At 38.4% G+C, this 25,080-nt stretch overlaps 1 protein-coding gene across 3 annotated transcripts in view; it reads left to right on the plus strand.

Moving 5' to 3' along the window:
* Positions 1-25,080, plus strand: part of ano10a (anoctamin 10a) — a 79,349-nt gene that overhangs the window by 40,023 nt on the left and 14,246 nt on the right. Inside the window, exons 14-15 of one of the 3 annotated variants that reach the window (XM_037074774.1) lie at positions 12,679-12,795; positions 21,117-21,133. In XM_037074774.1, the coding sequence (XP_036930669.1) occupies positions 12,679-12,795; positions 21,117-21,133 (134 nt within the window). Of the gene's footprint in view, positions 1-959; positions 1,185-12,678; positions 12,796-21,116; positions 21,134-25,080 lie in introns of those variants that run through there. The other 2 variants (XM_037074776.1, XM_037074775.1) reach the window with 2 other exon arrangements.

Below are 25,080 nucleotides of genomic sequence, written 5' to 3' on the forward strand. Positions count from 1 at the left end.
TCATATTGTAATTTGCTGTACAGCAGCTCGCTGCTGGTACTGAGGCAGAAACTGGGTCATATTGATCTTCTGCATGACTGAATGTGTCGTCTGTACACACACAGAGCTGATGATAAACTCGACTCTTTATGGCAAAGTTGTTCACTGTGTGTGTTTTATCTTCCTCAGCAGCTGTCAGGATAACCTGGTGTTTGATTAAAGCTTCCTTTTACGGGAGTGATAGAGTTTGTTACGTGTGGCCAGGTCAGTGTGCTGTGTGTGTGTGTGTGTGTGTGTGTGTGTTCTCTGTCTCCGCCCTGTTCTGCTTTACCCGATTCCTATTGTAAGAGAACTCTTTGAAAGGGGCGAGACAGTGTCCTGGCCAACACGTCATACTTTGTTGTTGATTTGAGTTTGGGTTCAGTTCCCTGGCCTGTTAGAGTGCCAGGGCTTTGTTGTTTTAATTTGGGTTTGAGTTCCTGGTAGTCCTGTTTTCGTATCTTTTGTTTTCTTTCTCTTAGTAGGTTAGTAGTTTTGATTAGGCAGCTTTAGTTGGGAGGATTCCCCAGATGCGACGGTCATGGCTGGTCTGGGGTCTCTTCTCTCTTTTTTTTTCAGTTTGGCCAGAAACTCTTGCCCTTTTCTTTTGTTAAATAAAAACATTTAAAATTGACTGTGTTGAGTCGGCGTCCTTTATATGTTACTGGCCTCTTTTTGTTCGAGTCTTTGTTTGTTTTCAATTTGGGGCCGTAACAGAGTTGTTTTAGCCTTGTTCTTTCACCCAGGATGCCTTGGCTTCACAGCACCAGATGAGTTTCCAGTGTCAGGAACTCCCATTTCGACAGACTTGTATCTGTGTTAGTGTTGTAGTATTGACTCTTTGCGCTATATGAAAGATGAATTGTTTGAGTTTAAACTTTGCTCTTGTATTGCTAAATGTGAACAGACAAGTGAATTAACATGATCCTTATTTACTGCAGACTACCCAGAGGCCTTTATGAAAGAAAGTCTACAGGCTGTCATCAGACTTGTGAGAGCCACAGGTCTGACAACAGTGTCCTTGTGCTCTAATGATAGCAGCCCAGGCATAACAGTCTTCTTACTTCGTTGGAGAATCGGAATATCCTGCCCAAGATGTTTTGCTGAACTTTGATGATGAACAGTTTATACACCATTTTTGCATGTCCTCGTGTTGATTATTATAATAATTCATTACAGCTCATTAAATCTGCAGTAACATGGAAGATTAATAAGTCTTTTACACGCCTACTTGCTCACTGTAAATTCAATTCACATTGTCTAAACTATTTACACATGACTTCCCCAGATTTAGTACAAGGGCCGAAATAAAAAACTACATTTTCTAATTCCGCCCTGATCTAATAAGTATAAAAGAGGGTGGAAAACTGGGGAAAATATTTAGCTTCTCCATATTCCTTCATAAAATATTATTTTGTTTGTTAGGTGCCTAAAAGTTAGGTAGGTTTGATATAAGTTAATAATGAAGTTAATTGTCTCAGTTTAATGTCTTAGCATGTTAACATTTGCTACTCAGCACTTAACATCAAGTACAGCTGAGGCTGATGGGAATGTCATTAGATGGCATTAGTTAGTTATTAATTAGCAGGAATTAGGTTATTAACCAAGTGTTGGACAAATTAAAATGGTGATCTGATCATGATGGTCACTAGATTAAAAGAGTAATTACCAAACTTGTTATAGCTCATCCTGCAGGGAGAATGAATCTCTGCAAAAAAAAAAGTCATTATTATTCATCCAATATTTTTTCTGATATTTCACTTAAATCAGCAAATGTAAACCTCATCTTAGTGCTAGGGAAAAGTTACTGAAGTCATCAGGATTTACCCTCTGTTTACCATAGTTCATCTGAATTTGAGTCTGGACCAAATATAGCCACATTTGGTCCACAAATTTGGTCCTACAAATAAGACTACATTTCAGATATGATAGATTCAATTGGAATTACTAAAAAAATACATTTTCATTGGCTCATATGTATATACATTTATTCACATTCATCAACACTAAAATCAGAATGGTGAAGAAAATGGTGAAGAAACTGATGTTCACATAAGAGGATGAACTCTTGTTTTTGGTGAGCCGCAGACCTTCTCCTCCAGCTCCACCTTCAGCCAACAGAATCAACAAGCCTGTTGCAGTGACATTTGCTGAACGAGAAACATTTTCATCATGTAAATGAAACCATGACCTTTAGTGCTGATACTCAAGGCAAACATTACATTTTTAACTTCTGCTGGTAAGGCTCTAAAGATAACAAAATCAGCTGAATGTTGATTGTTATGTCCAAATGTATGTATTGTTTGATTTGGGTTTAATGTCCACACTCTGCTAGGACAGCTTTAGTCTTGTTGATTAAAAAGAAGATGGTTGGAAAATCCCCCACTCTGGTACTCACAGGAAGCCAACCACCTCTAATCCATCCCCCAGCTCCTTCAAACTGTGTCCTGGCCTGTGTAGAAGTAAACATGACTTTTTATAGCAATAGAGTGCATGATGGGCCTGGAGATGATGTTCTCTGTTTGACTTCTACTCTGCCCCCTCACCTGAATAAGGAGAGGAGGTGGTGTTGCTCTGGTGAACACCGAAAAAAAATTAGGGCAACTCACAGCATGTGTTAGGCTATTACTCTTTTTTTTTCTGCGTGGCTGTATACTTCAGCGATCCATCCTGCTGTGGCATCCTGCACATGACAACACTCTATACATTAGACCTGTCCGTGAAAAGTCCCTAGTTGATTGTACATCTAAGCATGTTCCTCCAGTTACCATCCAGCCTTCCCAGAATAGAGCAAGCAGGCTATTAAAGATATGGGAAAACAAGAATAATGAGCCAGCTTTCAATATTTACTGTACCAAGAGGGAGCTATACACAGAGATGTCACTTATTGACACAACATCCAATATATTGCCATTGGATGTCACTTTTCTAATGCCATCAAAAGACCTGCAAGAGTATGCATTTTTAAGCATGGCCACCTCCGACCAGAATAGAACCTCTAACCTTATTTATCTTTATCTTATTTCTGGGCTTCAGGCAGACCACAGTTTAACATTTTTGTAGCAAAGTCAGATACTTACCAGTTTTTATCTTGGTTATGGGATTGGGGTAGGAGGGAGGGAGAGCAGCGCCTTGTCGCTGTCTTGCAGCGGTGCTACGATACCGGGATGGTTACTGTTTAGGGCTTACACACATCAGTGAGCAGTAACCAGGCAATGGGCCAGTCGGCGACAGAAACAGACTTCGACTTTCTTTCAGAGTCGCAGGTTTGTCTGTTATAATCTACTATACTCATGTCAGTGCTACAGAATTGCCACTCAGAGTGACAAATTTGTGACTTTTATGTGTGAAGTTGAAGTGTATGACAAGCGGGTGTTTTGTTTATTTTTTTTTTTAATCAGACAAAGCCATAACCACAAAATTCTGAATTTTAAATTTTGGATTTGGAGAAATATACAATTTCAACACACAAGCTGAATGTAGTGCCAAGTGTTGTGTTCATTGACAGGCTGCAAAATTGGGATGCATGGAGCCAAAAAGTCTTCAAAAGTCATAAAGTAGCTTTCAGTAATAAAAATTTAAATTTAAGCTGCAAGCAGCAATGAACGGGCCCTCGCAGTCCACACGTGTTGGGGCATGCTGCTGTTGGGGCTTCTACACACAACATCTTCCGATGAGGAAGCTGTTCCTTTATAATTTGGTAGCATGCTCCCGCTGGTGCTGAATAATGTTCGCTGAAGTGAAAAAAACTGTGTGTACTGCTGCATGATTCCCCGGACAAAGACTGAGTTGATGGGCTGCTTCTGGAGTTGGCTGAAGAAAATGTCCACACGAGGAATAATGCAATGAAATAGTTTCAGGAAAAAGCTGAAAGTATCATCGTCCAGTAACCGCACAAACCCTCAAGCTTCCCACTGAGTGGTAGGCTCACACTCCCCTGATGGTTTCAAAACACTGGATGATGTCACATTCGTGCTCAAACACAGTGTTCATGGCACAGATATGGAAGTTCCATCTTTCTGTGCTTGCTCTTGGGAGTCTGTGTGCCACCACTCTATCAAGCACACTGGTGCTATTGGGAGATCTTGAAAAAAATCCAGAGAATCCAGCCAGATCATAGAAGAACTGATTAATTAATGGGGTGTGCTGCATGATGAAAGCTAAAAAGTAAGAGGGCTGAAAGAGCTTAAAAGGTGAACAGTTTGGAAAAAAATGTAATGGTTATCGCCAACATGTTTATATATTGAGTAACAGGAGACATTGCCGAAATCTGTGATGTCATTTTTATTTCTGGAGAGTGAAAAATGACGGCGGCAGAGCGAGAGACAAAACAAAAGTGTAATCCTACATCTGAAATAGGACCATCAGCTGAAAGCCAACAATATGTCCTACATTTCTTTGTATGCAACCAGATTGCCACCTATTGGCCGATTTGCACCAAATTTTACACAAAGCCTCATCAGTCCATGGAACACAATTGTGAACATTTACGTGATAATCAGACAGTATTTTGTAAAGATGTGTAAGATTGTCTGCTTTCATCACAATATGCAGGAATTTGTTGTTTTATATTTTGGGTGTTTTAGGGGTTATCAAAAGATAATTTTTGTCAGGAGGGTCCACAGATGCTTCACACAAAGTTTGGTGCAGATCACTCAAATTTCAAATTGCGAGGAGTTTGAAAAATTAAGTTTTTCATTTGTCACGATTTTGCGAATGGAAAGTTAGCTCGAACATGGGCGTGGCCTACACCAAGCAATTCAGCTGAATTCAGGGAACACGGAGATATAATCTTTAACAATGTGCAACATATTATGTTGGAGTTATGGAAATGGAATTCTTAGAGGTGCTGTAGAATGGCCCCTGTGACTCACACACCAAAAATGACCAGCAGGTGGCACTATTTTCAATGCAAAATCGTTTTTAGTCCATAAGTGTTATGGTGCAGGCACAGTGACAAATATTAAATTAGACGGCCATCAGAGCGCCACCTAGTGGTGGCTCAGTAAACACTTCATCAGCTGTCCTCAGGAGGGCACTGAGAATAATTGTACAAAGGTTCACATTAATCCGATGAACCAATGTGGAGATATAAATTACTTAAATTTAAAGAGCGCCACCTTGTGGTCATCACCTAACATTTTGCACAGGGCCTCAGGGGTCTATGGGAAAGTAGTAAATTGAGTTTCATGTCAATTACCAATGTGGAGATATGCAACACTTCCTATTTGGAATGAAATCTGCATGAAATTGTTATTTAATAACTTTAGTATTGTTTGGCCTATTGAAATTATTTTAATAACTTTTTGTCAGGAGGGTCCACAGATGCTCTGTGGCAAGTTTCATGCAAATCGGTGAAATTGCCTGGGAGGAGTTCGTAAAAGGGATATTGGGGGTTTTGGGGTATGTTCAGGCAGTGAAAAATGCTATCATTTTGGAGAAAAAATAAAGAAATGGATAAAAAAAAAGAATTCTTAGAAAAACAATAGGGTCCTTGCAGATTCCCTGCTTGGGCCCTAATAATAATCACTGGAAAAACAATAGGGACCTCGCAGGTAAATAAACCGGCACAATTTTAGAAGGGTTCTTTCTTGGAAATTTGTCTTTTAATCCCCTGAAGACGTATAGCAGATTTGGTGTTGATAGAATCAATCTTTCAAAAGTTCTATTAATTTTACTGTTTTTAAAGTTATGCAAATTAGCAAAAAATACGTAATAGCAGCTTTCGTGGTGCAAGAGGCTTTTTTGTAGAGGACTATCAGGAGGACGTGTATGAAACATCTCAAGTCAATAGCACTTGGCTTGGCAGGGAGAGCCTTTTTGAAGTTTACATCCTATGTTATAGCGCCCCATCTGACGGATTGGGATCAAATTTTTGGAAAAGCATTTGGACGTCAATTACACTCAACATATCAAGTTTTGTGTCTCTGGGCCCTTCCAGCTTGCCATAAATGATAAAATGCAAACAATGATGGTTAATGACAAATAGGGCACGCCCACTTTCACCTATTAACATGGCACTCAAGATATTAGTCAATACGCATCCCTAGAGCATGCATACCAATTTTGGTGAAGTTCTGTTTAATGGTCTTTGAGATACACATGTGTAGCATTTATAGCGCCCCCTATAGGTTGAGCTCAACATGCTTTTGTAGGCAGATTCCCAGTACAGTTGTGAAACTACCCACCGAGTTTTGTGATGATAGGGCAAAGGGTGTGGGAATTATAGCCAATCATTTGTAGGTCCCCCCAAAGCCTTCAAGCCTTAGTTACAGCGCCACCATCTGGGCTCATATTTGAATAAAAGCCGATGCACATCATTTCCAATCATTGGGCCAAGTTTCAAGTTGCTGGCCCATTCCAGCTCACAGGAATTTGAGCTCAAGTGGCAGACTAATAATAATAATAATAATAATGATAATAATAATAATAATACGGCACAATTTTAGAAGGGTTCTAACCTAGTAAACCGGCACAAATTCAATAGGGTTACCCCTTTGGGGTTAAAACCCTAATTACTGAATGAGTGCAAGTAAGTTTACTCTTAGATTTCAAGTAAGATTACTGAATGACTGCAATTAAGTTTAATCTTAGACCTTCATTTATTTTGCTGAAGACAAGCTATGGTTACTTTGATGAAGTGAGGCAATCAGTTTCCCAACTTTTTTCAAGTAAACTGAATATGTTAGAATAAGTAGCCACAATTTGCTTCAACTTTCAGTGGGAAAGCAGTCACAAAGTACAACCTTGAACTTTGACAAGAGTTTAACATATCCATATGTGTAAACAGTTGCATATGTGAACAACCTGTGCAGTGCTGTAGCCAAACATGAAGACAAAGCTCTTTCTTCTGCACCTTCTTTAACTGCGATTTACCTCCATGAGGGGCATTATCACCACCTACTGTTCATTAGACTCTCAACTCAGACTCTCTTGAGTAAGTTAACTTAAGGGTTAGGGTTATAATACCATTTCTGTGAGCTAGTGCCACCTTTATGTTCACAACACATAGCCACTGATAATAAACTCAACATTTTGGTTAAACTCTAGTAAACTTACTTTGTTATTTCTAATATGGTATACTATTTGCTTTTACAGTGCATTGCCTCAGTGGGCTTTCAGTCCATACAGTGAATGACACCCTCTGTCCTTAGACCCTCCATATGAGTGAGGAAAAACTTGCCATGTAAGAAAGAGGATTGTTGTCGCTCTTTTACTCTTTGCTAAGTAAGTTCTTTTTTGCACAAGAATTTACAAAAAAAAAAAAAAATCCTCAAAGTAATGTAAATTAATCGAAAATATTTAATGTAAAATAAGTGATTGCATAAATATTCACCCCCTTTAAAGTGACTGACCTAATTCAACAGAGGTCCAGCAAATTGGTGCTTGTATTCTCACAAATATTTAATAAAAGTGTGTGGTCTTTATCTGTGTGCGTGAATCTGCCTAGAGCAGAGCGTCCTCACAAACTGAGTGACCCTGCAAGGAGACAACTAGTGAGGGGGACCACCAAGACACCCATGACTACTCTGAAGGAGTTAAAAGCTTCAACAGCTGAGATGGGAGAGAGACTGCATACAGCAACTGTTGCTCGGGTTCTTCATCAGTCTTCATTTGTGGCTGAATTTGAAATGGGCCGTTCAAGCCCCCAACCCGATGCAACCTGACAGAGCTTGAGCAGTTTAAGAATAGAGTAAGATTACAGCGTATCCAGAACACTGCAGCGCGCCACATATTCAGTATACCCATAATCTGCTATGTGACCCCCCTCTGTGACCTGCTCTGTGACCTCCACTGGCCTTCAAGGCCATCAACAGAACTGCACCCATCTACCTCCACTGACCATATGCAGCAATGTGAGCACTTTGCTCCACTACATCAGCTGGCCGGCTGGTACCAGCATCGCTTAGAGCAAATAAGCAAAATCATGACTCTTCTGTCTTCTGGTGCCTCAGTGGTGGAATGAACTATCAACCAATGTCAGGACTGCAGAGTCACCTGTCAAAAATAAAGAATAAACTTTTCATCATATCACATCATCATAACAGACACACATTTATGTGCTAAAGCCAGATGCTTGGCCCCTTTTCTTGGCTGCCAGTTCATCAGTGTTTGGGGTGGAAACCCTCGAGATGGAGTGAAGGTGAGCATCAGTGAGACGACTCCTTTGTGGGTTTTTGTTCATCTTCACCACAGAAAAGCCGCTCACATAGTTGCTTCCAAGCATGTAGTGCATTTGAGCAGCATGTAGACAGAGTTGAGGCACCGTTGCAGGGATGAAGCTTGGAAACTGTGCAGCGCCCACATTGGCATACTCTGCTTTGAGTGTATTATTACACTGACATCTATTAGCTGCATTTGGAGATTTATAGGGGCTCTTTCTACATCAACTGCAGATGGATAGCTGCACAGGTCAAATTGAAAAAATGTCTTGTCAGTATAAAGTGACTGAAGTTTCCTTACTGCATCTGAGTGTCCCACAGGCGCAGCTTTGCCTGGAAAGCTGTCACTGCATCATATGTTTCGTTATGTCCCAAAGAAATGCCAGATCACGTCGCCACTTTCATCCCGAAGCTCTGTGGTGGCATTCCCTTCCTCATGCAACTACATAAATAAGCACTTTTGCAGGATTTGGCCATTGCGCCTCTGTGTGATAGGGCACAGTGCCATGTCCAGAATCTGTCTCCTCAAGAAAAGAGTGAAATGGGCCGTGATTTAAGCCTTTAGCTCTTTTAAAGTTAATAAGTGTTACGGTGCTCATTACATGTTCTATTTTGAGAGCTTTTCCACACAGTGCTTCCTGGTGTATGATACACACATTCACATGCTTGCTCATATATATCTTTCCTGTGGTTGCGTCATGCATTGATTTGATTCCCAAAAGTTCCTCTGTAATGCATTAACTGGAGCTGTGCAGTATCAGTCATATCAGCACTCTCATCCAGAGCAAAAGGGAATATGCAATGTCTCTTCTGCAAAGTCTTTTCCCTTTTCCATCAACTGTTCTTGTAAATTGGTGGTAAGCTCACATACAGGATCAGCAACAGTATTTCTGCTTAAGCTTATATGTGAAAATGCTTGCTTTTTGTCTGGACACATGACGTTGCACACTCTAATCATGCACTGCTTCACAAACTCCCCCTCAGTAAAAGGCCGGGTTGACTTAACAATTTCTTCGGCCACAACTGACTTACTTGCGCTATGTGAACATGGTCCGCTGTGACACTAGAGTCCTTTTTAACTACTTTGCCTTCTGCTGTCTGTCACATGCTTGTATTTATCCTGGTGTTTTGTCTCATAGTGCCATCTTATTTTATATAATTTAATTATAGCCACGTCAGCTCCACAAACTGGGCAAACTGCTTTACTGCTAATGTCTGTAAACAGATACTCTGCCTCCCAATTTGAAAGCCCCTGTTTTCATTGTCCTCTTTCGTTTGGCCATTTCTTTTGAGAGGCTTGTTTGATTGCATTTAAAAGTGATGAGCGCAGTTGACTACTGACCTCAGATGGACAGTTAAGTGGAGGGAAGGTGCAGGTGGGCTTGCTGGTCTGGGCATGTTGTTGTTGCAGTGCATTCTGGGACTTGTATTGTCAACAGTCTTGTATACCAGTGGGCCAGATATGATGGGCATATGATATTTTATCGCGGACCAGCTATAATTGTACCAGCAGGCCTTTAATTTGACATGTCTGATATAGGTGAAGAAGATCAGTCAAATAAGGTTCCCTCTGCTTAGTGTATTGTAGCAATTACAGTAACAATGACCATACCCAGTTCCTTTATGTCATGCAAAACAGAATTTATTGTCAGACCTTGAAAAGAGTACCAGGATTTTGAACATCACATTCTCCTTCCAGTCCTAACCTTGCATCCACTCTCAGCCAAACCTTGAGCTGCTGAACATTCATAAATATAAATTAGCTTGGAATGGCATAAGCAATCAACTAAGAGCTGGGTTGTTTACTGTGCACTCTTAATCAATATGACAAGGAAGCAAGATCATGGATTTCTTTGCTTGTTCTCCTTGTTAATTAGTGAAGCTGCTGTGCTGACTAGAGTGACTTGTTTCACAGATTTCACAGAAACCTCATTGAGTGTTACCATGGCCCAAATAATATGTAACATCATGGCTAAAACAAAGACAGAAACACCCATGTAGAGGAAATATAATCTGCTGAGTGATATAAAAAAGAAAAGGGTATGAAAGACTTTTATCTTAACATTAGGAGTACTCCTAAATTGGACTAAAAGTTTTTATGTAGGAGTTGTTTCATAAAGGTAATTCACAAAGCCACTAAGACCTACTTTTAGTTATGAAAACATTGAACTCCTAAACTAGAAGTAACTCTCTGTTGCTATGCATGACATCATTTTATAAGGATGCACTTAGAAGCGGTGACAACAGTGATTGGTTGTTAAGTGACAGGGCAGCCCATTGAAAAGTCATTTAGGCTATGCAATGCATGAAGTGAAAATAAGGAAGTTGCCTACAAGCCCATGACAAAAAGATATTGGATAAAGAAATGTATTTATGAAGAGAATTAAGTGCCCCCCCAAACAAAAACGCTTGGGACAAAAATGACAAATTATAAGACTGCGATAAAAAACGTGAATTGCCAATAAAAGCGGCATTTGCTCGAAAACCTGCGTTAAACCACTCTCCAAACCACTTCCCAAAATTTGGGAATCATGTGTTGATCCGGGCCATTTCACAACAATATCCAGTATATTGTAACATGCGTCAAAGACAATTTGTGTATTGATGGAATGCAACTTTTTCCGAAAAGCCCTATTCGCACGGGACTAGTATAACCAGGGGACCTCCAGTAATTTGTAATAATTGTGGAGGTCGTCTGTGATCTTAATCCCGTGTGAATCTGCCATGTCTGTAATTTGTAAAGTAAAAATTCCACTGCAAATTACCTACCATATTTCACCAAACACAGGGGTCATTTGATAATATTAGTCCTGTGCAAATTGGCATCGCTGTGATTTGGGGTCGTTTGTTGTTTTTCTAAAGGTTTTTTGTGTTTTCCACGCCCTTTTCCCGGTCGAGAATTATGGAGGCTGCGTTGGGAATTATAAAGTTTTGACAGTTTTTTTGGGTGCAAATTAAGGAGGCTCATCAGAAGAGCGAAATCTCTAAAGATGATTAGATGGATTACATGCATAGCAGCATGCGGTAAGGAACATTTTTCCATCTATCAACAGGCTCACCAGTTATTATATTAAAAATATCCATATCTAACCATTGTGCTGCTCCAGCAAGGGCTCCAGTGTGATCAACTCGGGGGATAATGTCAGTAAATTCGAGTTAAAACACAGACTTTGCTTATCCTGTGCAAATGCGCCACACAAACAGAGACGTGGTGGGATCATTTCTAAATCACTTGAGGTCCCCAGGTAATACTAGTCCCATGTGAAGAGCTACATTTTCCATTTAGCCACACATTTTAAGCATTTATAGGATTGTTTCAGTTGGTTGGGGACGTTATTGCGTCCCTCACCAACTCAACCACAACTTCAATCCCTTCGCCGTCCATCCGACATCGTTTTAGTCATTCCCTTTCATTTAGCATCTCCAACACATTCGGCTGTGACTAGGTCTTAGCGAGTTAGGAGTCCTCTGGACTACTTCAAAAATTAGGAGTCCTAAAGTTACGACTGACACGCCCTTTATTTTAGGAGTTGCTCCTAAATTCACCTGTTTGGAGCTACTTTTAGCCTTAAGATCCTTTGTGAATACGGCCCCTGAAAAATGTCTACCTGAAGATCTTAATCATCCCTGTCACTCAAATCAATTAATTCAAAAAGGATGACATCCATTTCTGTGGATCAGTTTGTCCTCTTGTCAGCTCTCAGTCCAACATCATTTGTTCCATCTACTTTAGAACACAAGTCCATTACTAGGATGAGGTAAAGTGTGTGTGTGTTTGTGGCCAGTTGAGAACTTTGTTTTCTCAGCGGCCATGGAAGTGTAAGCATATGTGTCATGCCATTTTCATGGGAAAACACTTTGCTGATTCTGCTTTATAATGCACACTGTATGTTAAGCACCCTTCTGGTTGAAATAAATACATACTGTTTTCATTCCTGCAAGTGTGATTTTAACTGATAATAACTGTAATACCATATGCTTTGAAACTGTGGTATTTTCTGATATGCGTATGAAGATGAGAAAAATCTCATATCGTTGCAACTGCAGTTTATATACTTGCATCATTCAATACTATTCCAGTCATAATTCCACTATATTTCACATTTCACAAGTGTAATTCAGACAAGAAGCATCACCAGGGTATGATGTAAGCGTCTGCATTTTCTTCAAGCCAGAAACATCAGCAGACAGCCACAGACACTGACCCAAATTGAATATGCACCGTCATTGTTTCATTACAGAGTACAGACTGACTGTTTTGTTTAACCAAATGGTTTCAATTCTTGTGATACTGTTTGTCTCACCATGTTGTCCCCCTTGTCCTCTTCTGTCCTCAAACTCAGTATCTCATGAAGACATCATCCCATTATATCATAATCAACTTATTCCAATCTCTTTCCCAAAGCCTGTTTGCATCCATACTATATTTTCTGTAAATGATGCCAATAAAACCTGAAGATAACTTACACTAAATATGTTTGCTGTCATCTAATTTCAGCACATGCTGCTGGCCTTCAAGTTCATCCTGACGTTCCTCATCCCAGATGTTCCCAAACACATCCAGATCAAACTGGCCCGCCTGGAGTTTGAATCACTGGAGGCCCTCAAGAAAAAGGTAAACCCTGACCACATATCTGTATGGGCAGAGGCAAGCTTGAACAGAAAGACACTCTGAACACTATATCATTTATTTATTCAACAAGACAGTGATAACCATTCTAACAGCAATGACAAAAAGAAAAAAACATGATTAGACAATTGCAAAACTCATCGTGTTTAGAGTTTCTGAGTCCATTCATATATTGTGATGACAAGACAAGCCTTTTATATTGGAGTGGACTCATTAGATTGAAGGATCAAAGCAATGATAAATATAAAGACTATATAGATAAATCAGTATATCCGTTAATAGATAATAAATAAGTTAAAATAGTCATAATGTCTACTTATGAATCAGGTTGCTGGAAAGGATAGCTCTAATGAAAGTGAATCTTAGTTTTTCATTTTGAAGAAACATCATGATGTCCTTGATCCATTGTTTAAAACAGGATGAATTATCCAGTTAATGATGAAGTCACTCTACACAGAGTATCTCTGTCCTGTGTGAGGGACATTACTTCCACAGCGGAAGAAGTGTTTAACATTGGGGGAAAACTAATCATAAGAAAAACTGGTTGCAATATTGCACACACCTCTATTATTGCTGCTGTTTTGTTTGCTTTCAGGTTGGTAATTAGCATAATCATTTGTGTTTGCTCATGTTAACCAAGGTTCTCAGGTGCAACCTTTAAAATCAGCTTGTAGTACACATACTACACTATATAAATGGCTTATGTCATGATGACTAGGCCTGATTTGCTAAGGTGTGTTGTTACATTTAATCCTTTAATCTATAAGTAGCTATATAAATACTGCATATGCACACATAGCGATCCTAATGTAAATAGAATATATTGTCTGACCCAATTGCATTATTAATTAGATTTATCTTTTATCACACATTTTTATCACATTGTCAATTACTTTATACACACACACACACACACACAAACACTGTGATCAGCTACACCATTAAAACCCCCTGCTTAGTATTGTGCAGCCAAAACTGCTCTAACTTGTCAACAGGTACAGATTGTAGGTATTCAGTTTCAACAGAGACAATACATTTAAAATACTAGTGCACTGCCCGTAGGAAGCATGTATTCCTATAGAAAAGTGGGAGGTTAAGGAGCTTTTTCATGGATGGTCAAATGAGGTTGTGTTTGAAGGTGGGACATCAGGGATGTAGTGTTTGGCTGTTTTTGACTACTTTTGATTTTACCATTATATTTCACCTTAAAAACTATTTACTTTGCCTTGTTTGGTGTCATTATTTTCAGCACAACCTCACATGTGTGACTGTACAGTTATTTTTTCATTTTGACATACTGTATTAACACAATGGACCTAAAGTCACAAAAAAAACATCAAATCAGAGTTGGAAAAAGTTAGATTTTTTTACTGTGAAAACCACAAATATGTTTAACGAACCATTGTTATTACTTGAAATGCAAATATAAATTGTTGTTTGCTAAATCTGTGCATCAGTTTTTGAAATTTACAAAGTTATATGTAACTATTTACATTTAAATGCAGGCAATGCCTCAGGCTCAGGGCTCCTCAGCTCTTTCCTGCCTGCTCACCATTCAGCAGTCTCCTCGTTTTGACTCATTAAACAAAAAAACACTCTACTACACACTAAACACACTACACAAACACTATATAACACTATAACTATGGACACCTATGGACACCTATAGCAAAGCTACAGGTGTCCATAGTTTTTGAACTTTTTGAATTTGATCTTAAAATCCTCTTCAAATCTCATCAACTTTCAACCTCCTCTTGTCCTTCATACGTTAAGCTGGAGACACCATTCCATCTTTGAAGAAGTAACAAGACTTTGAACTATAGGGCATGTATTCAGCTTTTTAAAATTTTAAACAGTTTTGAAATCATCACAGTTTTAGTTTTAAGGATTTCTAGGCCATCTTCTGATTTTATAATGGGTGTGTATTGCGTGAGCTAGAGTGCATGACATCATCGCTAGAGTGTAGAGCAGCTGGAAAAAGATGACAAAAAATTCTCTTTAACTTGATTTGGATCCCATATCTTTTACTTCACATAGACAATATATACGTTGAAATGTAGGACATCCTGTCGGCTTTTAGCTGATGGTCTTATTTCAGATGTAGGATGTAGAACTTTTGCCTGTAGAAGCCCCAGAGCAACAAGCACTCCAACAACTCCCCCATAAACCGCATACATAACCCATAAGAAAATTATACTTTTTCAAACTTGGTTGATTTTGCCATCTCCGATCACAATGCAGTGCTTTTCTGGGTTCAGCTCTTCTATCCTGACCCCAAACCCCCCACACTGATTCACTCCCGCCCCCTAAATTCACTGTCTTCTTGCTTCTGCCAAGTTTTTATGTCCTCAAGCACAGTACTTTATACAGGTGAACAACATAACCTCACCATAGATGAACTTGTCAGTGGTTTTAACAGCTCTTGCACAAATAATTTATAATAATTAATTATATAAAAAATATGATAATTAATCTATAGCTCCAGTCAGACTGAAAAAGCTGAAACCTCATTCTCTGCCATGGCTAAACGAAGAACTACGTTTTTTTAAAGAGACAATGCAGAACGCAGGGAGAAAATGGAAAAATGAACTCAGTGTCTCCCTTGTTTCTCTAAAAGAACTAATGTTCACCTATCAGTTTACAATCAGAGAAGCAAGAGAAGCAGAGAAACAACTATTTTTCTGAGCCAAACAGGGTAGAGCAGGTTGACTAGTGATCGGAAGGTTGCTGGTTCAAATCCCGGCTCTGGGCAGGGCATATTGAAGTGTCCTTGAGCGAGACACTGAACCCCACATTGCTCATCAGTGAGGGCCCTGCAATTAGCTGGTGACTTGTACCCTCACCCTGAGACAAAGCTGGGATTGGCTCCCCGCGACCATGGAAAGGGATAAGTGGTTACAGACAATGACATGAGATGACGTTATTGCCATGATGACCCAGCCAGCCAGCTGAATCCCCTGACAAATGTGAAGAATTTCTTCTTCTGGAGATTCGGCAGCTTTTTAACACTGATTTCAGAGAGATGGTAGTTGATTCCTGCCCAGTCTCATTGTTAATCCACTTCAGTGAAATCTTTCCATCTACCCTGGAACGTACTATTGCACTTTCAAAATCCTCCACCTGCCTTTCAAATTGCATTCCCACTTGGTTTTTTAAAAGCTGTATTTCAGACAGTTGGTCCAGACATCATAGCCATTATTAGCTGCTCTTTGTCTGCTGGTATTTTCCCCTCCTATTTTAAACATGCCACCGTTTACCGTCTTTCACAGAAACCCCCTCTAGATCCCTCTCTTTTAAGTCATTTTAGACGAATCTCAAAGCTGCCTTTTTTATCCAAGATTTTAGAAAAAAACATTTCCACTCAACTGATTTTCTTTTATGAACAACAATCATATTTTCCAAAAATTTAATTTTGGTTTCCACTCCCTGCACAGCACTGAGACTGCACTGGTCAAGGTCACCAATGACTTCCTACTTGCAGCCAACACAGTATTCAATATTAATTCTCCTTGACCTCGGCATTTGACACAGTGGACCATGATGTCTTAATCCCCCATGATGCCCCTGGGCAAATCATGCGTAGACACAACACTGATTTCCATTGCTATGCAGATGATACACAGTTGTATACCCCACTACAGCCAAGTAAAACGGATGTTTGTTGTATTATGTCTTGCCTTGCTGAGTTTTTTTAAAAAAATGAAAAATTTTGAAAATGTTCTGCCGTTGAATGACTCCAAATCAGACATTCTTATAATGAGCCCCTCTGGCCCCAGCACTAGTAGCATTAACAATCTCTCCTCTAGACTTGGCACCTTATCTAACAATGTTTGAGAAGAGGCCCACAATCTTGGTGTAATTTTTGACTCAGAATTATCTTTTAATGCTCAAGTGACTAAAGTGGTGCAGTCCTGCTTTGCCCAACTGAGACAGCTAAAGAAGATCAGGTCATTCTTGTCCTCTGCAGACTTAGAAAAAGTCACCCATGCTTTTATCTCCTCCAGACTGGCCGACTGCAGTGCACTTTATTCTGGTATCAGCAGGCAAAACATTCAAAGACTGCAGCTGATACAAAATGCTGCTCCTAGGTTTTTATCACGTACTAAGAGATGTGACCACATTACACCAATCCTTGCTGCCCTTCACTGGTTACCTGTGAGTTTTAGAATTGATTTTAAGATTTTACTGCTTGTTTTTAAAGCCTTGAATGAGTCAGGCTGCCTATATCTGTGATCTGCTGACTCCTTATGAACCTGATCACCGCCTGAGATTCTCCAGCAGGGCCCTCCTAATGGTTCCAAAGTCTCAACTTGTCTCTAAAGGTGACCAGGCCTTTGCTGTTTGGGCACCAAACTCCTTGCCTCGAGATGTCAGGCAGGCAAACTCAGTATCCTCTTTTAAATCCACACATTTTAAGTCCACACATTGTGGACAGAGTGGAGATCTCTTGTATATGTTCATTAGCCTGTCCCAGACCACTTTGCTGAAGAGAAATGGTGTGTGTTATGTTTATAGTACTGATATGGCTCCTCAATAAAGCATTAGATTGCTTTGCACCACAGCCTTCTGTTAGACGTGGACTGACAGGGCTGAGTGCTTCTCTAATGAGCTTTCTGTCTTTTGGTTCATCATTTCTCTCTTGTGAGTTTTTGTTGTTCTGGTGCTGCACTAGATGTTGTCCTTCTAATACAGATTACACATACATGAATTACTAAAATCATTTTTTACCACTGAAGGTCATTGTTCCATGTTAATAGAACATCTATAGAATTTAAAAAGAAAACACAGGTGAAAGTTGAGAGGGATGAAGGAATGTGCCAAGGCTTTTATCTCGTTTTCCTCAGTTTCACCAAAATCTTAAATGAACGTTACCCTTTTGTCCAACACCACCTATGCTTATAGTTCCACTTGTATTTTTTCTCATGAACTAGGGCTTTCTCTCCCATAGATAGTAGATAGAAAGAAACATTTTAGTTTTTAGGCTTAAGTTTTGTGTTTTTATAAATAGTGAAAAGTAAAGACTTAATGTTAATATCAATAAAGAATAATACAAAAACATATTCATTAATCATTAATCATTAGTTGTATATATAGGACACCGGGCTCAAATATTGATCTGTTCAAGGAATGGATGGAGGAAATGTTCACAAATAAGAGTCATAAAACTATTTTTATCTGTGGAGACTTCAATATTGATCTCCTTAATCCAAATAAACACAAAATGACTGATGATTTTATTAACACAGTATATAGTATTAGCCTGTACCCAAAAATCACCAGACCCAGCAAGATAGCTTCCCACTGTGCAACTCTGATAGACAATATATTCACAGATGACATTGTTCACAATACAATAAGCGGGCCACTCATCAGTGACATCAGTGACCATCTGCCAGTTTTTACAATATATGACAATGACTACAAGACTATTCTACCTGACAATAAAACTGTATATAGGAGAGTGAGAACAGAAGTATCAATAACAGCATTCAAAAATAACCTAATGGAGCAAAACTGGGATATTTTATACAATAGCATAATATAAATAGTGCATATGATGATTTCTTAAAAACATTTAAAATACTATATGATAAAAACTGTCCTGTAGAAAAAATTAAGAGGAAACTGAAATATGCTGATCATCCTTGGATCACAAAGGGTTTGCAGAATGCCTGCAAAAAGAAAAACACACTGTACAGAGAATGTATAAGACAGAGAACCAAGGAGGAGGAAAATAAATATAAAAAAATATAAGAACAAGTTGACTAACATTATAAGAATAGCTAGGAAAGAATACTATAAGAACATACTGAACACTGTAATAAAAATAGCTCTAAACAATTAAGTTATCCTAAGTATTTTATTATCAATAACACTGACAAGCATGATATGAATCAAGGTTCAAAGCTGGTTGAAAGCTTTAATAAATTCTTTGTTAGTGTTGGACCTGACCTAGCAGAACAAATCCCAGATCCAGTAACATCTGAGGAGCAGAGTAACAGTTTAATAGACCAGAATCTGAGCTCAATGTTCCTCACAGCAGTGGATGAGAAAGAAATTATAAATACTGTAACCAAATGTGCAAATAAGACATCTGAGGACTATGATGATATTGACATGAGTGTTGTGAAAATAGTGATTGAGGGGATTTCAAAACCATTAACATACATCTGTAACCTATAATTTCAAAAAGGCACTTTTCCAGACAAAATAAAAAAAATAGCAAAGGTTATACCTCTATACAAAACTGGGAACAAACACCAATTCACAAACTACAGACCTGTGTCATTACTATCTCAATTCTCTAAAATTCTAGAAAAACTTTTCAATAACCGACTGGACAGTTTCATAAATAAACACCACTTACTCACTGAAAGTCAGTATGGATTTAGATCCAACAGAACAACATCACTGGCATTAATCGATTCAGTTGAGGAAATTACAAATTCAATAGATCAAAAAGAGTATACAGCTGGTATATTCATAGACCTAAAAAAAGCTTTTGACACAATGAACCATGATATATTATTCAAGAAACTAGACCGGTATGGCATCAGGGGAAACGCATTAGAGTGGATAAAGAGCTACTTAACAAATAGGAAGCAGTTTGTGAAATTGGGTGACGCTTGTTCAAAGTGTTTGGACATTACCTGTGGCGTCCCTCAGGGGTCAGTGTTGGGCCCCAAACTCTTTATACTTTATATCAATGATATCAATATATATCAAATGACACAAATATGTTTTGTTCTGGTAGTAATCTACAAATTATAACAGAAGTGATTAATACTGAATTGAATAAATTAAAAGCATGGTTGGACAAAAATTAAAAAAATCATTAAACCTGAGCAAAACAAGACTGATACTTTTTGGCAAACACAGAACTAATGTACAACTAGATGGGGTAAGTATTGAAAGAATAAATGAAATCAAATTTTTAGAGGTGATCATAGATGAGAAGATTAGTTGGAAATCACAAATTAAACATGTACAAACAAAAATATCAAGATGCATTTCAGTATTAAATAAAGCAAAACATGCACTAGATTATAAATCACTACGTACTCTATATTGTACATTAGTTCTGCCATATCTTATTTACTGTGTAGAAGTTCGGGGCAATAACTACATGACTACAATACATCCACTTCTAATTTTACAAAAGAAAGCAATACGGATCGTTCATGGGGCAGGATACAGGGATCACACAAACTCACTATTCTTACAGTCAAAACTAATAAAATTCAAAGATATGGTGGATTTTCATACAGCACAAATACTATTCAAAACAAAAAATAATCTGCTACCAGAAAACATTCAGACACTATTCACTGGAAGGGAAGGGGGTTATAAATTAAGGGGAAAATTTTAATTCAAAATACTGAAGGCACGCACAACAGGAAAAACATTTTGTATTTCTATTTGTGGGGTTAAATAATGGGACAGTCTGGAGGGGACGCTCAGGGAATGTCCAAACATAAACCAGTTAAAAAAAATATATAAGGAGATGATTTTTACAAGGTACAGAAATGAGGAGGGTGGATGATTATCACTGGGTGTATATTGTTTATTTATTTTGTCATTTATGTATCTTTGTGTTATCTTCAGTATGTGTGTGTATGTCATATGTATGTATGTATGTATGTATGTACGTATGTATGTATGTATGTATGTATATGTGTATGTGTGTGTGTGTGTGTGTGTGTGTGTGTGTGTGTGTGTGTGTGTAGGTCTGTGTGTATTTATGTTTGTATATGAATATATTGTACTCTGTGTTATCTTCAGTATGTGTGTATATTATATATTATAGAAGAAAATAGAATAGAAATGGAAGTTATAGAAATGAATAGTTAATATTATTGTTATTATTATTATATTGATAGAAGGCAAAATATTTCAGTGGTATTATATATCAAAAGGGGGTGGAATAAAATAAGTTTATACTTCTTCCCACTCCTTTCGGATATGTAAACAGAATGTATAATTTTTTAGTTTATGTTTACTTTGTTATAATTTGTTATTTTCAAATTGTTATTTTAATTTTTCTCTCTTTTTTCCTTTATGACTGCCCATTAGGGTATGATAATTTTGTTTTTGTTTTTTTACATATTCGGAATAAACTATCTAAACTAAAAACTATTGCACATTTTGAGTGTACCACACATGCTTACAGTTTGTTGACCTTAATGCAAAGGCTGCAGTCCTAATGAGGTGCTCGCCCTGGACTGGTGTGTTCTTTTGTTTTCTATTTTATCAGTGAATGATATTTGGTTTGATTTGTGCTGTTCTGTTGTCTCTTGGTTCTGCAGAGACAGCTCCTTGGAGGGTGAGTAGCTCTGTGAGTTTGGGTGATACTGATTTGTAGACTGGAGTGACATTATGGGGTTGATTGACAGTGTTAACTTACATCTAATCTCCTCACTCGGATGGTTTGTTTGTGACTTTGACCTGACACTGGTTCTGTTTAAAAGTTTGGATATTTTGCAAGATCAGCTTTTCCATAGCCATAATCAAGATTAAAACCAGTTTCTAGCATAAATGCTGGCCTCATTACACCATACATACTTTTTAACTTCCTGAAGATTAAGTATCTTTGTTCCTAAATGTTTTCCTTTTTTTCCCATCAGTCGTCTTGACCTCAGGCAATCAGACAGAAAAGCATTAAGACTGAGTTAGCGCTGAATCAAGGTCATTAGAATGCCTCCCAAAGCAAAACATAAAAATGTCTTGATTAAAGTCGACAGACATGTAGTTCAGATGGTTGGAGAATATTCTGAAACTAAAATAACACAATTGAACAGAAATGTTTGGCAGTTTTGTCTTTGGGCTGTTTTGATTAATAATTTCCTTTTTTGTGGTGTTCACAGTAGCGATGGGAATGGCATTTCTTTTTACTGTACTGAATCTCTAGAATCCATTCATTCAAATTATTCTTTCAAAAGATTTGTTCACCAAATCGCTCTGTGCTCTCCAACTCCCTGAACTGATAAACAGCCAAACGATCCGTCATTCAGTGACACTTTGAGTTACCATTCTCTCTTCATCACATTTAAAAAATAGACTGGAGTGTTTGATTAAAAAGCAACAAACTCACCTTTTCCCCCACATCGTACTATAGAATATTATTATGTCTTATGTAGCTGAATAAAGTGTACACCGACATGCAGACACAGGAGGATAGAGTGGAGAGGGAATTTTTCTCCTGCCATCTGAGCAGATCAATCACAGCAAAAGATCACTTCAGACTGTAACCCTGACTTCATTAGACAGAGAAAGAGTGGGTACAGGCAGCATGTAATGTAATATATTGAAAAAAATAAACCCATGTTATAATTTCCAAAATCCACAACATTTTTTACTAGAATATTCTGCTTCAATCCATATTTGTTGGAATTAAAGCCTTTCAAAAATAACATTTTCACTGGAGCAAAAAATAAGTTTGCTCTTGGATTTCAGCATGCACCTGATGGCATGGTCTAGCAGTAATCTAACAGAATGTGAAATTACATTATATAAGTATAATAACAAACAAGAAAATATAGCCGCAAGCGGCATTCTGCAGGTTCTAACCTCTTTTGCCCCAAACCGGCCATCCTGACCCTCATTTCCTGCAGTCGATGACATCGGCCGCTGCGTTCTTTGCAACACATCGCCATGATAAGCCCCAGATTTCTCCAAATTGTTTTTTCAGCTACCTGCTAATGGCATCTGTTAGGCAGATTCCCAGTCCTGTTTTGAACCTACCCACCAAGTTTTGTGATAATAGGACAAAGGATGCGGGAGTTATAGCCAATCATTTCTAAGCCCCGCCCATTGCAAAAATACATTGGTCCATCTGGCTCATTTGAAGTGATATGTGTCTTTTCATCCCCCGAAGCTGTATATAAAATTTGGTGTTGATAGAGTCAATCTTTCAAAAGTTCTATTCATTTTACTGTTTTTCACAATTTGCTAATTAGCAAAAAAATCGAAGTGGGCGGAGCATTATGATCCAAGAAGCTTTTTTTGTAGAGTGCATGGAGCTGAACTTGTGTGTCAAATTTGAAGTCAATCAGACTTGCGTGTGAGGGGCGTGGCCTTCCCAAAAATGCATTTTCAAGCCTTAGTTACAGTGCCACCATCTGGCTGACTGACTGGGCTCATATTTTAATAAAAGTTGATGCACATCATTTCCAATCATTGGGCCAAGTTTCAAGTTTCTGGCCCATTCCAGCTCACAGGAATTTGAGCTTAAGCGGCAGACAACAAATTATAATAATAATAAATATAGCCGCAAGGGGCAATCCGCAGATTCTAATCGTTTTTCTCCCCAAACCGGCCACCCTGACTCTGAACCCCGCAGTCGATGACATCGGCTGCCATGTTCCTTAAAGATTTGTGCAACACATAGCCATGGTAAGCCCCAGATTTCTCCAAATTGGGTTTTCAGCTACATGCAAATGGCATTTATAGTGCCCCCTATAGGTTGAGCTCAACATGCTTTGGTAGGCAGATTCCCAGTCTCGTTGTCAACTTACCCACTAGGTTTTGTGATGATAGGGCAAACGGTGTGGGAGTTATGACCAATCAGTTCTACGCCCCTCCCATTGTGAAAATACATTGGTCCGTGGCGGCCATGTTTTTTGACCAATCTGGCTCATTTATAGTAGAAATTTGTCTTTTCATCTCCCAAAAATACCAAATTTAGTGTTGATAGAGTCAATCTTTCAAAAGTTCTGTTCATTTTACTGTTTTTCACATTATGCTTATTAGCAAAACATAGGTTCGGCGGAGCTTCATGGTCCCCATGGTTTTTTGTGGAGCACATGGAGCTGGACTTGTGTGTCAAATTTCAAGTCAATCAGCCTTATGGTGTGAGGGGCGTGGCCTTCCCAAAAATGCATTTTCAAGCCTTAATTACAGCGCCACCATCTGTCTGGCTGACTGGGCTTATATTTTAATAAAAGTTGATGCACATCATTTCCAATCATTGGGAAGTTTCAAGTTTCTTGCCCATTCCATCTCAGGGGAATTTGAGCTCAAGCAGCAGACAACAAATAATAATAATGATGATAATAATAATAATAATAATAATAATAATAATAATAATAATAATAATAATAATAATAATAATAAAAAACCAGTACAATTTTAGAAGAGTTCTACGCCTTCGGAGTTAGAATTCCTTGGATCCTTTGTGATCCAAGGATGATCAGCATATTTCAGTTTCCTCTTAATTTTTTCTACAGGACAGTTTTTATCAGCGATGGGTCGGGTCTGGGCTATTTTTCACAAATTTAGGCAATTCTGAGTAACAAACAGGAGAATAGGAAGACAAGCGACTTGACAGCAATGTTCGTTTGTGACCACTTGAGGCTCGAACTCACACCTTCTGGAACCAACGACTGTCACCTATCGCTCTGAGCTAATTGGCAAGTGGCAATACAACAGTGGCTTCACAAATTGAGTAAGCCATTCACTGTTGTGCAGGCAGATTTGAAACCATTGTAAAAAATTCAGTTATCAAGACAAAAATCTGAAAATACACATATTGCAGCATGGAGATGTTGGTCATTTGTTTTTAAAAATGATTGATTTGCTCCATAAGTGAATAACTGATGTTTAAAAATGGTGCTTGCATTGACTGCAATTATTTACATGAGAGCAGAATTCAAAATGTTCTCAAAAATTCAGTTTTTTAGGTAAAATTCTGATATTTGTCAAACATCATCTACCATGACTCTAAAAAATGTTCAATTTTTTCATGAACATTGAAGATTTATTTATCAATTTGCAGGTATTCGTTTACAGTAGTGTTCACAGTCAAACATGTTCATGCACTGTAGGCAAAAATTGTGGGAGGAGATAGGATTTTACAGTTTAAAAAAAAAACAGAGTGATGGACCTCATAATTTTTAATATGTTTAAATGTACAAAAGTTTCTTTAGTATTGGGGCTACAGTTTGATGAAAGTGTGAAGTTCTAGCGGGTTGATTTGTTATGAATTTTCAATGTTTTGAACTTTAGATGCTTGCTGTAGTGCCACCATCAGAACTGTTGGCTTGGGTTTACAGCTGAGGTAATCTGGCATGAGGCTGGACCTGTGTGCAAAATTTGGTTAGCTTTCACCCATGGTCCATTCCAAGCTTTTTGTTTTTATTTAATTTAGAGGCTTGCTGTGATGCCACAATCCTGGCAGCGTAGCTGCCCAGACCCTAAATAGCTCTTACACTATTCTAGTTTGTCCCAGTACCACTGAAGATAAAGTCAGACACTCAGATGAGTGCTGCACAC

The sequence above is a fragment of the Acanthopagrus latus genome, chromosome 17 (assembly GCF_904848185.1).
Source record: "Acanthopagrus latus isolate v.2019 chromosome 17, fAcaLat1.1, whole genome shotgun sequence".
NCBI classification, from domain to species: domain Eukaryota; kingdom Metazoa; phylum Chordata; class Actinopteri; order Spariformes; family Sparidae; genus Acanthopagrus; species Acanthopagrus latus.